This window comes from Chamaea fasciata, unplaced genomic scaffold, assembly GCF_029207755.1.
Source record: "Chamaea fasciata isolate MVZ Bird 193981 ecotype frontalis unplaced genomic scaffold, bChaFas1.0.hap1 SCAF_12, whole genome shotgun sequence".
Taxonomy (NCBI): domain Eukaryota; kingdom Metazoa; phylum Chordata; class Aves; order Passeriformes; family Sylviidae; genus Chamaea; species Chamaea fasciata.
In genome coordinates this window covers 15,387,584-15,405,331 of record NW_027094097.1, presented here as the reverse complement: position 1 = coordinate 15,405,331, position 17,748 = coordinate 15,387,584, and the positions used below count along the sequence as shown (strand labels likewise).

Below are 17,748 nucleotides of genomic sequence, written 5' to 3'. Positions count from 1 at the left end.
ACTCCATTCCCTGCTTCCAGTCTGCAGTCTGGGCCCTTCTTGTCCATTCATTTTTCACTCTGGTGTTGTCTCATTTCACTGCTGCTGCTCCCCTGAGCACTTCCCCAGGCCCTTCTCTGCTTTTCTGGTGGCTGAAGATCCCTCTAAAATTATGTTTCCAAAGCAGCCCAAGTTCTGCTTCCAGCATTTCTCTGTCTCACTGGAAGTTGTTGTGTACTTCTGAAATTTTATTCACATTTCAACCAGCTGTTTATGAATCACCATGAGATTTTGAAGCATTTTGCCCCTTACAGCAAAAGGCCAGTCCCTCAGGGTCGTCCAAAACTTGAAGTCATTAATTTGGATCAAACTGTGTCATCACTCTCTCCCATAAGAACAATTATGGTGACATATTTTTAATATCTGAAGACAGTTTGCTGAGTGTTAACTGTGACTTGTTTGTCACCTTCATATGCAGGGGAAAAAAATCCATAAAAGGGGAAAATAACCTTTTTTTAATTATGTTTATTCCTTAGGATTGATTTTTTTTCCCCTTTCTGATTCCTTTTATCTTAAGATACTATGAAGATTTCAAAATTGATCTGAAGACAGGTGAAGCCAACTTGACTCAGCTCTACCTGCAGGTACTATTTTAGTGCTGCCTTCCAAGCCAAAGTGACTTTGTGCCTTTTTTTTTTTTGGAGAAACTTTGATGGCAGAGGATAACTTCATTTTTACTGTTGTTTACAGGAAGCTCTGGATTTTATTAGCAAGCAGCAGGCCAGCCAGCAACCATTCTTTTTATACTGGGCAATTGATGCTACTCATGCTCCTGTTTATGCCTCCAAACAGTTCCTGGGCACGAGTCAGAGAGGGCTGTAAGTTCTGCTTTTTGGGGGTGTTCGTTTTGGGGGTGTTTTAATTAATGCCTCCTGCAGCTGGAACAGCCAACCTGAGCAGTGGTGGGTAGATCCAAGGGGATGGATCACTCCTCAAGTGTGTGTGCTGAAGTGCATTATTTGCTTGGATTGTTCTTTCATAATTTGGCTTTAATCTGAACTGCAGCTCACGTGACCCCAGGGGGAGGAGGGGGGCTCTAAGCTCCTTTGCCAGTTGTGTGAGAAATGAGATGCTGTCTGTGGCACAGATGATTTTTTTAGAAGGCTTTTGTATGATTAGTGCCTGTTTTAAAAGCCTATAAATCAGACCAGCAAATAGAAAAGCACTCTTAAAAAATGCAGTTTGGAGGAGGCAAAGAGCTCTGTAGACACTGGGAGTGTTGCTTCAAAGGGATTCTGACCACAAGGAAAGCCATGTTATTACCTCCCAGTCTGTGGCAAGATGGTTTTGCCTCTGTTTGTGAATTTTATGGCTGAATTTCTTTGTCTCACACCTGAGCAAACCCTGACCCTCAATACCCTAGAGGGGCTGCTCTCTGCAGGCCAGAGACACAAAAAGTTTGCAGTGGCAGCAGAAAACTTGATGCATGAGAAGGATTTCTGCAGCACAGGGACAAATTAAATCCACTGAACACGTTGTGCTGACCCTTTTTTTTTTTTTTTCCCTACTCTGAGTATTTTGCATCTCCTCTTGCCTCAGGTATGGGGATGCCGTGCGGGAAATCGATGACAGCGTGGGGAAAATCCTGAAGCACCTCCAGCAGCTGGGGATCAGTGAGGACACCTTCGTGTTTTTCACCTCTGATAATGGGGCTGCTCTCATTTCAGCTCCCAAACAAGGTGAGGCTCAGCTGAGCAAACCTAGCCTTGGGAAAACAAGGCTGAAGTCTCTCTCTCCCTGAGGAGAAAAAAAGCCCCTCTGTGTGCGGGGTCTGTGTTATGAGTCAGGAGAAGCCTCAAAAGACAGAGTATTTATGTTTGGTGTAATTTATGTTCAGTGCTTCTGGTCACTGTTGGAGGAGGTGTCCTTGGCCAAATGGAATTTTTTCTGCCCCAGTGTTGCTGTTACCTGTGTGTGTTTGCACTGTCAGGGAGGGAATATTCTGTAATTTATTGAGAACCAGGCTCAGTAATGTAGCAGGGTGTTTACTCTGCATCTGCCAAATGCATATTTCAGCCTTGTGAGCAATTAGAGAGAGTTCAAGAGTCCCTCATTCTTCAGCTCTCATGAAAAATATCAAGAAGAGAAACGATTTTTGTTGCCTAACAGATTTTCTTTTGTTTAAGTGATGGTTTCGATGAAACAAATCACTGCAAATTGATTTTAGAGCCTGCTCTCTTCTCTTTGGAGCCAGGCTTGGCTTGTGGGTATTGAACCACCGAGCAGGGAGTAACCTGAGTTCTGATTTCAGCTCAGCCACTGGCTTTGACTTTGTGTGACCTGGAATCAGTCATGAGACCTCCCTGGTTTTTCCTTGGCCAGCTGAGCCCCAGGGTTGGGTTAAAACTCCAGATATTCCTGCAAAGCCCTGGCCATCTCTGAGAGTGACCATTCAGGGAATGCAGGATTATTTTTCTCACTCTTACACCTTCATCTAATACTGTTCTGGTGCTATAAAATTTAAAACCATTATGAACAAATGCTATTTTTGCCTGAAAGTGTCAGATTTCCTTTGGTTACAGACACCCTTTTTGTTTGTTTGGGGTTTGTTTTTAATTTGGTTGTCGATAGCAAGGTATGTTCAACTGTCACTTGCTCCCTGTGCTGAAAAGACACTCCTAAAATTCCACCCCAAATGGATATTGAAAAAAAACCCACCAAAAACACAACACAACAAACAAGGAAATAATGACAAAAAACCCAACTCTGGCTGCGTTGTTTGAAGAAGCATCCATGCAGAAATAAGAATTAATTTCAAACCAGCCTGGGTGACGGTGCCCTTTTGAAATGCTGCTGTTTTGTGGGGTTTTAAGGCTTCTTTTCTGTCCCTAGGAGGAAGCAACGGGCCTTTCCTGTGTGGCAAACAAACCACCTTCGAGGGTGGCATGAGGGAGCCTGCCATCGCCTGGTGGCCCGGCCACATCCCTGCGGGAGGGGTGAGTCTCTGCCTGGGGCAGTTCTCAGCAGCCCTGGGGGGACTGCAGAGCTCCTTGCTGGGCTCACAGGGGGCTTTTCTTCACACTTTCCCCAAGTCCAGGTGTTTGTGTGGATAAGGAGCTGCTGCTGCCCCAGACAACGGCGCCATATGAATGCAAATTTGCATGTAGTGGGTCCGGGCACACAGGGTCTGCTCTGGTCTTCCTGCTCTTTTTAAACCCTTTGCTCTTTTGGACCTCGGTATTTCTCATGTGTTGGAACAAATTGGAGTGTAAAGAGCAGGAATTTGTTCCCCACACTCTATGTGAGGTACCGAGTGCTTTGACCCTCACATCTCTCACTTTGGTGCTTGATAAAAGTTCCACTCAGGGAGGTTTAGACACCACATTATTGCTCTGAGCTGCCTGCACACAAATGCAGATATGATCACTTCCAAATAACCCCCCAGTGGCACTGCCAGCCCCCCTTGTCCCAGTTCTCATTACAGAAGGATGCAATCAATCCTGCTGCAGGATCACAGGGACAGCACAGCCCCCTCCCCCTGGTGAGCATCTCTAAGCCCTGCAGAAAGTGATCCTTCATTAACTGGGCACCGTGCTCCAGCCTGCAAACTGGTCATAAATAAAACATTTGTGGAAGTTGCATTCCATTGGGGTGGTTTAATTGAGGCAGGCTAATGATAATTTATCATTTACATTTAGGAGGGACCATGAGGCAGCTCAGATCTGCAGCTGAGGGCAGGAGGGTGGTTTGGTTTCATTATTTTTCGAGAGTTCACCAAACCTACCAAGGATGGTTTATTATTTTTCTAATTTGAAATGAAAACAGTCTTTTTGTTTAAATTTAAACATTTCCATAAAGCCTTTGCAAGCCAAGTACAACAGCCCTGGGCTAGCAAAGGAGAACATGAAACTGCAGCTGAGTGTTTTGTTTGCTGGGTCCAAACTAAATAATGTGCTAAAAGTAAACATGCATTATAAATGGGGACGAGAAAATGCCCAAATTTAAAAATTCTTTCCATTGTAGTAACTCTGAGGATAATTAAGAACAGGAGGAGAGAGAAATCCTTGTGCCTGCTTCTTTTCTGCCTGGCTGGGACCCCTTTCCCAGGTAGTTTTTGGGAGCTGCTGCTTGAATTCCTGGGAAGAGGCATTGCTGTGCAGAGTGGGCTGGGCAGCTGAGCTGTGCCTGGAGCTCCCAGATTTTGGGATGCACCCCAAATCCCTCCTCCACCATGCCAGTATCACCCTTAAGCAGGTGCTGAACTTCAAATCCTTGTTCTGTGCTGCTGCTGCTGCTCAGTAACTGTGATAGAAACTCACCTGTGTTTTCTGCTTGTGTTCTTGCCTTCGAGGCTCCAGCACTGCTCCCTCAGCAGCCCTGACCACAGGTGAGAGACTTGTGTCCACCACTACATCTTTGGCCTTTTTGGTTTTTTTTATCTGTACCTTGCTGTAGCTTCACCATCCTCTGGATGAGTTTTCTCTGCTCAGCCCCAGTCCTGTGCACTCCCAAGTAGCTGGAAAATGTGGGAAAGCTGCTTCAAAGTTGCTTGTTGCACCTTCTTTTCAAGAGCTGAAGGAAACAAAAGCTCGGGAGATCTGAACTTCAGCACAAAGCTGAAGGGTCAAGTCCTTCCTGTGCTGGGTTTGTTCCCAGGGCAGTGGTTGTTTCTTTCAGTTTGAGGAGCAAGGGGAGGGCCAGGAGCTGTTTCAGGTGGGACAACTGCAGCCAGGAGAGTTCGTGTCTCTGGCCAGTGAAATCCAGTTATTATGTGAAAAGCTCCATCTGCTGATGGGAATGCTCCAGGGAGACCTCACTGCAGCCTTCCAGTGCCTTGGGAAAAGGAGGGAAAGGGATTTTTTTATATGGGCAGGTAGTGGCAGGACAAGGGGGAATGATCTCCCACTGCCAGAGGGAAGGGTTGGGTGGGTTATTGAGAAGGAATTCCTCCCTGGGAGGGCGCTGAGGCCCTGGCACAGGTTGCCCAGAGAAACTGTGGCTGCCCCTGGATCCCTGGAAATGTTCAAGGCCAGGTTGGATGGGGCTTGGATCACCCTGGGACTGTGGAAGGTGTCCCTGCCATGGCAGGGGGTGGAACTTGATGGGCTTTATGGTCACTTCCAACCCAAGCCATTCCATGATTCCACCTGGCAGTTTGTTAATAATTTTATTGATACATAAAGCTGGGGGGGGGGTTTATTAATTAAAAAACACATTCATGTGCTGGAATAAAGGAGAAGCTTGATCTAAACACAAGGAGTGAGGGGACGGGGGGGAGCACCTGCCAGGCTTGTTGTGGAGCTCGGGATAATTGGTGCAGTTGGCTGCTTTGCAGGTTTTTGGAGGGGAAAGATGCCTCAGGAGTGTGTGTTGCTCTTGGCATCAACACTCAGTGAGTTCTGCTTCCCCACCAGGAATATTTATTCCCACACAAACAGCCTCGCTGCACTTCCCTGCTCAGCTCCGTTTTCCAGGTGAATTCACAACAAATCAGCGTTTCAACATTCCCCACATCACATCTGCCTTCTGGAAGGATCCAGCTGGAAAAAAAAAAATCATATTCTATTGGTATTTGAATCCTCCTCCTCTCTCCCCTCGCCCTCCTCCCCTTCCTCTCTCGTGCCTGCTTCCTGAAGGAGAAAAGAACATATCAACCCAAAGACAGCATTGCAACCTTTTCTTCCCTATCTCCCATGGGGCGCAAATTGAAATTGAATTAGACAGGGATATCAGGTCTGCTCGCTGTGATAACTGTAAAAGGATTTTATTTAAAAACACCCTGACATTTGTTCACCCAGTTTCAAATATTTAGCTTTCCTCCTTTCCATTCCTGGCGGGGGCGACTTTATTAATTGTCGCCTTTGATTCAGAGTTAAAGCTTGAAAGAGCTGATAACAGCGCTGGGGACTATTTCTTCCAGCGCCGTGGCCCACAGCAAAAGGATTTCATTTTCTTAAAGACGTTGTGTGGATACTGAGAGTTTATTAAAAAGAAGAGGGGGGGGAAGGAGGGGGGAAAAAAATCCGTCCTTACGTGCGTAATACCGGCTGTTCCTCACTGATACAGCAATATCTGATCTCCCTCCGTTTATATATTATTTATTTTCTCTGGGCTGTTGCCCTCTCTGGATTTTTCTTTTTCTTTTCTTGAGAGAAAAAAAAAAAGGAAATAAATAAAAGGGAATGGCAACTAGAATGAAAGAGCCCTGTTGACAGGAGAAAAATGGTAATTTTTTTATTTTTTCTCTGAGAATACTTCAAAGTTTTATAGAAATATTAACCTTTTTTTTTTTTTCCCTTTTTCCTTCTTCAATGTGGTGCTGCAGAGCACAGATAAATCCAAGTGGCTGTGGCATGGGCATTTAATTTCCTTAAGAAGTTTTCTCTGCTTCACGGCAAAAATGTTGTCTGAGACCAGAAACGTAATTGGATGATTAAGGAGAGTCATCTACATCTGGTGCTGGTTAATAAGGGCCAGGACAAGGGGGGGGCGTGCTGGCCCCCCAGGATTGTCCCCACGCTCTGGATAAATGAGGTGACATTAAAGGCACGAGCCTGCGGTCAACCGTTGCCTCTTATCAGAAGATTGAGGTGCTGGGACGGAGCCACGCCAGGAAAAGTGACTTTTGGATTAGATGGGGAAATTGTGAGAGCTCTGATTACAAAAGGGCTCAGCCAGGGGCTGCCTCCTGGGGTGGCTGTGGGAGCAGGAGGGGCCAGAGCTGCTCCTTTTGGAGCTCTGCAGGGAATGAGCCAAGGGGCCGGGAACTTCAGCCCTGGGGAGCTGGGACTGCCCAACTTGGGGAGACAGGGCTCAGAGGGGACCTCAGCCGTGTCCAGCTGCAGGGACAGGGCTCAGAGGGGACCTCAGCCATGTCCAGCTGCAGGGACAGGGCTCAGAGGGGACCTCAGCCGTGCCCAGCTGCAGGGACAGGGCTCAGAGGCGACCTCAGCCGTGCCCAGCTGCAGGGACAGGGCTCAGAGGGGACCTCAGCCATGCCCAGCTGCAGGGGCAGGGCTCAGAGGGGACCTCAGCCATGTCCAGCTGCAGGGACAGGGCTCAGAGGGGACCTCAGCCGTGCCCAGCTGCAGGGACAGGGCTCAGAGGGGACCTCAGCCATGTCCTTGTGCAGGGACAGGGCTCAGAGGGGACCTCAGCCATGTCCAGCTGCAGGGAGGGATAGAGCAGGGCTCAGGTTCTGCTCCCAGGGCCCAGCCATGGCACAGGAGGGATGGGCAGGAACTGATCCCAGGAAGTTCCACCTGGACATGAGGCAGAGCTTCTTTCCTCTGTGCCCAGAGGGGGTGTGGAGTTCCCTCAGGAGACATCCCATGCATGCCTGGATACCATCCTGTGCCCTGTGCTCTGGGAGGTGGGACTGGATGATTAAAATCATTTTAAGGAGACGAAAAGGCTGCACTAAAATAAGGAATAACTGTTCTCCAAATCCCATCCAAGCTGGCCTTGAGCACTTCCAGAGCTGTGGCAGCCACAGCTTCTCTGGAAACATCTCCCTTTGTGCCTGCCCCAGGGCCAGGCTGAGCAGGACCTTTCCCAGGCAGTGGCCATGGATAAATCCTGAGCTCCAGGGCTCAGGACCTGTTTCAGCTGCTTTCCCAGGGATTTCCACAGCCAGGTTTCCTCTTGTGCTTCGAGCTTTGCACTTTGTTCCCTCCCAAGGAATTGTGGCAGGATTCTTGCATGCAGCTTTAATAAGATGTGTTCCTGCCAACACCTCCTGATGAATGAAAGCCATTAAAAATTGAAATGACTGTAATCAAGTAATGTGATATTGTAATGTTAAACTTGTAATTAGACCCCTGCATGTTGCTTTCTCCAGTTCTTTTTTTAATTTCTTAATTCTTCCTTTGTGTTCACTTTGTTCAGCCCAGCCTCTTAATACAAGGTTTAGTATCCCATTTTTTCCCTTTATTTTTGAGCCAGCATCTCTCAAAAATTCATTTATCATGTCATCATTTATTGCATTTAAATAATTTGTGTCAGCTCAGAGGCTGGGGGTCTATCTGTAAGTAAAAGGAATCAGAATTAAAAAGTCTTTGATAGTCCCAACATTGTTCTGTTGGGATTGGACTTGGATTTTAGGCAGAAAGTGCTTTGGTGCTCACAGCTGTGGGGTTGTATCCAATGGTTTCTTGTTTCCCAACAAGAGCTGTGACTGAAAATGCTCTTTTCCTGTCACATCTCGTGCTGCTGCATCCTGGTGCTCCTCATCTGGCAGCATCTGCTTTAATTGAGTGTCACTGACTAATTAAACACCCTACAACAGCTCCCACGATCGGGGAGGGAGCAAAGACTCAGAAAGAACCAGGCAGAACACACTTTGTAGGGTTTTAAATATAAATAATTAAGAGCAGAGAGATGAGTGAGGCTTCCAAGTAAGGAAAAAGGGGAAAAAAACCCACCCTTGCACATCTCCATTGAAGCCAAACCCAGATGTTTTTCTCCCTTATTAAAATATGGACTAAAAATACCACAACTTTACAGTTCTTGAATTGTTGGAAATTGTTTGCAGATGAAGTCATCAGGCTCTTTTTGTTATTATCCATCTATCCCTGTGCTTTCTGGGAACTCTCTCAGGGTATTCTGGACTCCAGAGATGACCTGGAGAAGGAACAAATCAAGGACTTTTTTTTTCCCTTGGTGTAAGTGCTGATTTTTCAATCCACAAATGACCTGGAATTTGCTAAATTAAGTTGAGCCCTGCGACAACACACTCCTGGAAAAGGCATGCACAGGAGTGGGGAGAGGGAGAGGAAAATGGAAAAAAAAAGAATCAAAATGCAAATTCTCCCTGGAAGTGGAGAAATAGGGATTATTTCCTTTGCTTTATTGTCTTCAGAGGAGTTTGCTGGTGACTGCAGCAGTGTAAAGGGAGAAGTTTTCAGGGAGCTTTGGAGGAAACCTCTTTCCATATAGATTTTCCTGAAGGGCTCTTTGCAAATGTGTTTCTGTTGATGTTGGGTTTTTTTTTTGCTGCAGGTCAGCCATCAGCTGGGCAATGTGATGGATCTGTTCAGCACCAGCCTCTCCCTGGCGGGTCTGCAGCCTCCCAGTGACAGACAGATTGATGGCATCGACCTTTTACCTGTCATCCTGCAGGGCCAGCTAATTGACAGGTCAGTGATTATCCCAGAGCTGCCAGCCCTGCTCCTGGCTGAAGGGATGCCAAATTTAGGGATGGGTTGTTGTTTTTTTTTTAACACCAGCTCACAAGTGTTTAATGTGAACTGAACGGATGCAGCAGCAGAGCTTCCCACTGCGCTCCTGCTCCGCTGGAACAAGCTGAGGTGGGAATTCCTGACATGTGGCATGTTGCCATACACTGGAGTCTGGGGACAGATGAAAATGTCACAGGGTTAGCAGGGATCCCTGGAACAACATATGGCAGGAGTGGAGATAAAAGCCTGAGAACTGGAGCCTGGCTAAGGGAAAATCCATAATTTATCACTGCAAAAGCTGCCCAGAGTGTACTGGGTCCTTGTCCTGCTGCAGAGCTGGGAGGGAAAGGCTGTGCTGCTGCAGAGGACCTGGAAACACCAGGAAAATCCTCTTCCCAAGCTCCTGCATCTGGGAATTCTTCTGCAGGGATAGATTTGGGTGAAAGACCCGGAGTCTTTATGTATTGTCAGCTCTTGGGCACAGGCACCAAGATCTGACAGCAAATCCTGCCAACAAATATTTTATGGGAAGTGCCAGAGGTCAAGAGAGGTCTTGGAGTTGGGATTTTGGTGAGGAATTTGGCAGCCTGGGAAATCTGACTACAGTCATATTCTTTGGGAGATAGCAAGGAAACTTATGCATGGAAAACATTTTTGGAGTTCTCTTCCTTGTTGGATGAGAGCCTCTGTGCTGTGAGATTCCTTTTGTGCCTGTTAAGCAAGGAGCACACCTGAGTGTTACCTGACAGGAGCCTTGCAGGTTCCTCAAATACAGCCTGGCCCATCTTCTGGAAGTTTGGAAAGTTTCTTTGTTGTTTAAAAAAAAAGGGAATTTTAGTGCAGTCACCCAACCCCTGGTTTGTGTTACAATAACAGTCACTCAAAGCACGTTGTGGCTTTTTTCCTTCTTTTTTTCCTTCCTTTTTCTTTTTCCCTGGACATGAGCAGGACAAAATTTTCACAGCCCCCCAAAAACTTTCCAGGAGATGCAGTTGTTGTGTTCTTTTAAGCTTAAAAAGGAAAAAGTGATTGGAGGGGGGAGGGAAAGAAATAATTTACATCAGAATATTGAGTACAAGCTGGAATCCTCCTTCAAAACAGAAAATGTCTTTTTTTAAAAGGAAAAACCTTCAGTCAGGGGGACACAATAATTGGTCAAATATTGGCTGTTGATGGCAAGGAAAAGGAGACTGGAGTGCTGTGTGGAATATTTTGGGGAGGTTTTGTTGATGGCACTGGTTTAGATCAGGTGCTGCACTTTGGCAGGTCTCTCTTGCTGCCTTTATTTCACTTCCAGGTGTGTTAAGGATGCAGGAATGGGCTTTTCTGAGAGCAGTTTCCCCCTCTTCCTGGGGACCAAGTTGTTTTCCCTTGGTTCCTGGTGACAAAGTTGTTTCCCCTTTGTTCCTGGTGGCAGCTCTTGGTGACAAAGGAGGGAGGTTCATTGTTACTGTGAGGCTAAAAGAGCTCTGAGGCCGCTCCTGTCATTCAGACAGGCACATTTAAATTTCACCTTGCGTTTAGGGACAGGTTTTTCCAGGTGGCATCACCAGAGTGAGTCGTTTTTGGAGTGGCATCTGAGAAGGAAAGACAAAGGTTTCCCCTGACAGTGACAAACAGCTCAACCCTCGTGCCCTGTCAGCGGCCCAATGGAGCTGGAGAGAGGAGCTGTACCAACAAATCCACCCCCTCTCCTGCAAATAATCCCTTCCAGTAAAATTTTTTGCTGTTCCCTCAAAAAAACAAAAAAAAAAACAAAAAAAAAAACCCCCAGGAATGATTTTTTGGGAAAACCAACAGGAATATTGCTGGGATGCCCAGGGAACAGCACAGATGCAGCGAGTGAGCTGCATTTCCTGGATGAATTATTAATTGGGGAAACCTCTGGGAACAAATGCAGCTTCAGCAGCGTGTTTACATGCTGCAGAGTGAGGTTTGGGGGGGGAAAAAATGGAGAGGAATGAAAACCACGGCACGTCTGGCTGCCAGGTTTTTCCATGTGGAGTTTCTCCGAGATGTCATCCAGAACACGCCAGCATCTGGTGTCCTCCCGGCCACCCTGTGCCTATGTGACACTGCCAGCTCCATGGCAGAGCTGGGGACAGGAGCCTGAGCATCCCACAGCTCATGAATCCCACTTTTCCCTCCCAGGCAGGCACTTGAGAGCTGTTTGACGTGGAAACCGCCACGCTCCAGAGGAAATCCCAGGGGCTCAGAGTTCAAGGATTAACAATCACTGGCAGCCAAGCTGGATAATGTTTCATTCTTGCACCGTGTGAGCTCTCAACTTGATGAACACTTCAAGAAATGTTAATTGAAAACCTTGCAGAGGAGACTATTAGGAGGCAGCCTGTTCCTGCCTGATATCCACATGGGAAGTGGGATGCCATTAAGGGGTTTGTGGCCCTTATCAGGAGGCTGGGCCCGGGCTGTTGGTGTTTCTCATGCAGCTCTGCTCTCCTTCCAGGCCCATTTTCTATTATCGTGGCAACGAGCTGATGGCAGTGAGAGCTGGGCTTTACAAAGCTCACTACTGGACCTGGAGCAACTCCTGGGAGGAGCACAGCAAGGTAATGGCACAGGGACCTGTCCTGGAGTCGCCAGGATCCTGAGGACAGACACCCTTTAAACTGGGGGATGTTGGAGTCTCCTCTGAGCTGCCAGAGCTGCTGTGTAGGTTCCTGTTGGATGTCAGGAATATTTCTGCCCCCAAAGGGCTGTCCAGCTTCCCAGGGAGGTGATGGAGTTCCAGTCCCTCTGTTTAACAGCCACATAGATGTGGCACTTGGGGACATGGCTCAGTGGTGGCAGTGCTGGGGGAACAATTTTGGACTCGATGATCATAGAGGATATTCCAACTGAAATAATTCTATGATCCTAAAAAACCTGAGGGGACTAGACCCTCCTCTCCTGAAATCAGGGACGAACAGAGGAAAATGAGCAAATTCCAAGTTGCTCTGGGGGATGCTCCCTTTAATCAGCATTTAATCCCCATTAATATTAAACCTTCCCTGCTGAATTCTGAGCTTTTTGGTGTTCACCTGTGCTTGGACTCCCTGATCCATGTGGGTCCCTTTCAACCTGGGATATTCTGTGATTCTGGGAAAGTCTGGAGCCTGGTGCCACACTGCCACGTGTCTCCACGTTCCTGGCACAAAACACCTGCTGCCCTGAGCTACTGAAATGGGACTGGGATGAGTTTGTTGGGTTTGTGATGGTTTTAAAGGAAAGCTGTAGGAAAGGCTCAGTGGAAAATACAGCAGTGGTTGAAAACAGTGAAATAAACGTGTTTAATCTGTTATCAGCACTTTTGTGAGCCCACATCCCACTGTGTATAACATTTTATTTATTTTATTTATTTCCTGGCTGATCTCCTCACAGTTAGATGTTAAGCACTATAATTTCCTTTTCTTTTTGTGTCTTTCTTGGCTGTAAATTCTGGGGCATTTGCTGAGTGGCAGCTTCACACATGTGCCTTGCTGCAGATACCTTCAGACAGGAACCCAGAGCGTTAAGGTCCAGCTCTCAGCAATCCTGACAGCAGCCTGGGCTTGGGGAGGGATTGTTTGCATGATTTCTTCTTTTATATCTTTTTTTTTTTGAACTTATGGAAGGTCCTCAGGGCATCACAGGTGCAGAACTAAGTGCTGGTGACATTTGTGGATATAAAAGTGCAGGGATTCTTTCACTGGGATGTCCTGGGGGTAGAAGGAAGTGTCAGCTCCAAGGGAGTCGTTTCCATTCAGGGCTGTAAATGTGTGTGCTTGTCTTTTTTCAGACTGCAGTGCTTCAGGAGTCAAAGCCTGTTTTACAGGGAGCAAAGAGGAAGGGAAAGTTGGCTCTAGAAATGTATTTTATGCTCTGTCTCCGTGCTCATTCCACACAGATAAAATGAGATCATTCATTTGTTTTGTGCGTGAGTAAAACCTGTTCATCACCCGTGGAGAAAACCCTGGGTGGGAGGAACTGGGAGCTCCTCTGTGTGTTTGGGTGTAGGGGTGGCCTCCTGCTCTTCCCAAGAGTGTGGCAAATTCCCGCAGGAATTCTTGCTCTCCGTCGTGATAAAAGCACATACCCACACTTCCAGTTGGGGAATAAATAACTCCCTGCATGGAACTCAACTCATTCCTACATGTCTGAGTGTGGAACAGTGATAATGGGGACCAGCTACTCCTTCCAGAGGCTCTCCCACTGTGAGCAGTGGCAGTGCTGCAATTAAGGAATATTTATTTCTTTCCAAGTCTTTGTTTAACTGCTGTCTGATAAAAGTCAGCAATTATCCTGTACATCAGAGAGACGATTACAAATCCACTCTCTTTCCTGCAGCTTGGATCACATGAGCTTGATGTGGGGAAAATTGGAGCACATTAGTGGCCAGAGCAGCCATTAACAACATGCAGAGGAAGCTGAGGCTGAGATTTGTTCCAATTCTCCTCATGTCCTCGAGCCATTAATTACAAACCTCGCAAGTTTAAAAATAGAAATAAATCAGAATGCAGAGCAGTTCCAGAGTCCCCAGCCCTGCTGGAGGAGTTTCTAAGCTCACCTTACAACACAGTTCCCTTTCAGGGACTGGGCTTCCCAGCTGTGTTGATATTGGACTCTGGAATCAAAAAGGCCACTTTGTTTGCTAATTCCATTTGAGAAACAACTATAAATCCATGCACATCTGTGGCGTTTGGAATTCTCACTGTTGGCCTGTTTGTTCAATAAGGTTGATTTGCCATCCCAGTAGAACTGCAGCTAATGAGGATTTGTTAATTGTATGGTCTTTAGAGGTCTTTCCTCATTGTGAATCCAGTGAGACCTCCAGATCTGAAACTCTGTGTGAAGGTCCCCACTCAGACCTGGAATATGTAGTTTTCCTGTCAGCCATTGGAAAGAGAGCTGAAGTTGGCCAGATGTGGCAAAACAGCTGCCTGCACATTTTGAAGAGGTTTGTTTTATGGGTAGGTGAATATTTCATGATTTTGACAGACAGGGTTTAGCCAGCCCTCCTTTCACTTTCCGAATTCCCTTGGTAACTGACTGTGGAAAATCACCGATACAGAAAACTTGCCCTGAGTTCACTCCACATTTTTGTTCGACTTTCAGATGAGATTATCTCATTAAAGCAGCCGTTTTCATGCTGATACTGGGAAATGGGGAGCTGGTCCCTGCCCTGGGTCTGTTTGGGACGACCAGGATGGTGAGGGAGGATGTGGCCCCTCACCTGGAAGGCCGTGTTTGACTGGGGTGTGAGTTGGTTCAGTAATAAAGGATGTACACACAAATAAAAATGTACCAGGGAGAGACAGCCTGCAGAAAGCACAGCCCAGCAAAGCAGAACAGGGCTCTGAAGGCTCCTCTCCATCTGGCACTCGGAATATTTACTCTGGAAACATCCCATGCAGGCAGCACACAGGTTTACAGTCATCCTCCAGTCCCATGACAGCAACATGCCCTTACTGGTCTGCCTCCTCTGCCTTATGGCCTGGGATTAGGACTTGTCATCTGACACACAGATGAATTGTGCTGTTCTGTTCTTCCCAGGTTTTGTTTGTTGATTTTTTAACCCCCAAGCGGTTTTTTTTTCCTGGTCTGACTCCTGTCAGGAAATCTTGTAGTCTCTCTCAGTGTTGAAGGATGCCTTGATGCTGCCTTTTCTGCTGGTTTAACTGGATTTCTTGATTCTTGAGGGAGTGGTCTCTTGAAAGGATAAAGGGAAGGCTCACTCTGCAGAATCAAGTGGCAGTAAGCATTTTGTGGGACATTTTCCCTGAGGATTGCACAGGCTGCTTATTTGGAGCTGTTTACCTGCCTTCCATCTATATAGGTGGCTCATGTTTACATAATTTGACATCTTTGACATTCAAGAGGTGATAAATGGGACAGAGAGAGATGAAAGAAAGCCTGACTTGAAAAATGTGTTTGTATTTTTAAACAGTTTGATGGAAGCAGAAAAAAACCTCCTTCCTGCACACGGGCTGAGTCCCTGGTGCTCTGGGACTGGTGGGTAGAAAGCTTTTCCATTGTTGTTCACCTTTTTTCCCTTGTAGCAAAAATCAACAGTGATAAAAATAGTGCAGGAGCAAAGGGAGAACTGAGGATAAACCTGGGGAGATCCCTCTTGGTCAGTGAAAACACACAGGACTTTTACTGGCAGCCACCTGTAAAATGCTGGGGTTATTTTTGAAAGTAGGGGTCTGACAGGGTAAAAAAAAATGGGTATTTTATATAAATTTACCAGATTAGGCAGCAAGTCCTCAGGAATTTCCTATTTTAGTGCTGCGTAGAAGAGGCAGGAATGGGATGTAGCAGGAGAAAGGAAATTTCCTTTTCTGTGCCTGCCACCAAGAGTATCCAGCACAGAGCAGCCCTTGTACCTCCCAAGAGCACTGATGCTAGAAGAGGGGGGGAAAATGAAAGAAAAAACGCCCTTTGGTTGTGGGAGAGGGGCTGATAACATCAACCTTTGTGCTGTCGGCTCGTTCGGAGCCTTCAGTGGGATTCCTCGAGCGCTCCTGTGACTTTAAAGGAGGCGCCTGCCGGCAGCCGCTATTGTTTTCCTGCGAAATGCCAAAGGGGTTATTCCAGTCAGGCTCTGCCATTGCCCTTCTCCTCCCCGTGAAGGGATCGATAAAGCCTTTTCTGCGCCGGGGATGTGAAGTCAAGTAGAACCTCGCAAATAATGACATTTGATTGCGGTGCTGTGAGCGTATGAACCAGGCATCGATCGGAGCTGGCTGCGCTGCCCGTCTCCGGGGGCTCTTCCAGCCTCCTAACACGTTAAAAGCGATTTGGGGTGCACGGCTTTGAAGCTTGGCACCCACCCTTGGAGCTGACTGCGCATCCCGAGGAGGATTTCGCCGGGAATGGCCGGCAGGGCAAGGACACCGTTTACCTGTGCTGTGGGCAAACGGCAAGAAACGGCATTCCAGGCTTTTAATGAACAGCTGCGCTTTTCTCCTCGCGCTGTTAACGCGGGTTTTTGGTGCCCTGGGTGGTGCTGGTGGAGCGAGGAGACCGGAGCAGGAGGCAGAGCTGGGCTGGGGTGGCTCCTGCCAGCCGGAGTGGCTGGGCTGGAGCCAGGCTGAGGAATTGCCAGAGGGCTCCCGTTAACACAAGTGGTGATTCCATCTCTTGGCAGGGAGCCCAAACTGGCAACCGGCTGTGTTTGTCTCATGTCTATATTGACACAGCATCTGTGGGCCATTTGCTCTGGAAATTAAAGCTGTGCAACCAAAGGCTGCTGCATCCTAGGGATGGAAAAACAACCCGGGCTGTGGGATTGCTGAGAAGGACAGGGATGGTGAGCGCTGGAAAGGCTCACCTGGTGGGCAGGGAATGTTATGTTTTTATCAGGATAATTGAAAGAAAGGGTTGTTGGAATCTCTCCTGCAGCAAACAGGTTTCTGTGGTGGTACAAAACACTGTAAGAGCTGGGCAGGAGCTGAGCTGCTCTTGATGCTCTGTATGGGCTCCCTTTGCTCCAGACAGGAGCATCTGGTTTGGTTTTCAGGTTTCTGTGATGGAGAAAAGCTCCAAGAAGTTTACTGAAACACAGGGAGTGACCTTTGTGCTGTGTTTGATCAGTGAGCCCTGCAAATCCCAGAATCCTGGGGGTTGGAAATGCCCTCCAGGGTGATGGAGTCCAACCTGTGAGCAATCCCCAGGTGTGGGCACTGAGCCACATCCAGTCCTTCCCTGGGCCCCTCCAGGGATGGGGACTCCATCCATTACCTTGGATAGGGAGCAGGGACAAAAATTAGAAATGTGCTTAAATGATTGATCCCTGCATATTGTTATGGCCAGTCTGACAATAAACAGCTTTCAGGGATAACGGGAGAGTGGATTTGGGTGGCGTTATCCTGGTGGGTAGGACAGGCTTAGGCAGCTCTTTTCCAGCTCCAAACACCACCAAACCTACCTATAAAAAAATAAATAATATTGAATTTTATAGATGTATATTTTTTCTCATTTGTTGATGAATAGATAAAAAATCTTTGAAGCTCTCTCTGCAGGTTGAATATTAACTCCCACAGTACATAAAAATAGCAGTATTCCATTTTATTTGCAGGGATAAAGCTGGAATGCCTTAGAAATGTCCTAAAATGCTATTCTTGGGGTTTTATTTACTTACCTATTTATTTATTTGACTTTTCTCCACTAGGCTGCTTTTGAAGTGGGTGCTGAGTGCTTAAATTAGAGTGACAGGTAGCTTTGGGCTTGTGGCATCAGGCAAATTGTCCCAGCACTTTCTTTCCTGGCAATCTTTGGGATTGTGTTCTGGAGTCTGGGCTACAAGGATTTCCTAGGAAACACAAGATAAAATAGAAACAGAGCAATGTCTAAACAAACACCCAAGAGACGAAAATCTTTCACACTGAAGCATTTGCAGCCGAGGAGCATTGTACCAATTAGCAGGCTCTTAATTAAATTGCTTGTTTGATTTGCATCCAAATTATAATTTGGATGTTATGGAGGCTTTGATACCTTTTCATTAACTGGTCCTTTTGTGGGAAAAAAAAAAAAACAACAAAACAAAACCCACAAAAATCTCTTTTCCCTGTGTGTTTCAGAGGCCTGTGGCATCACAGGGTGGGAAGGT

The 17,748-nt window shown here is 46.9% G+C and overlaps 1 protein-coding gene across 1 annotated transcript in view; it reads left to right on the top strand.

Annotated features, from left to right (window-relative positions):
* Positions 1-17,748, top strand: part of GALNS (galactosamine (N-acetyl)-6-sulfatase) — a 39,602-nt gene that overhangs the window by 7,443 nt on the left and 14,411 nt on the right. The window contains exons 6-11 of the mRNA XM_066194761.1: positions 557-623; positions 730-857; positions 1,579-1,718; positions 2,872-2,975; positions 8,980-9,116; positions 11,626-11,728. Coding sequence (XP_066050858.1) covers positions 557-623; positions 730-857; positions 1,579-1,718; positions 2,872-2,975; positions 8,980-9,116; positions 11,626-11,728 — 679 coding nt within the window. The remainder of the gene's footprint in view (positions 1-556; positions 624-729; positions 858-1,578; positions 1,719-2,871; positions 2,976-8,979; positions 9,117-11,625; positions 11,729-17,748) is intronic.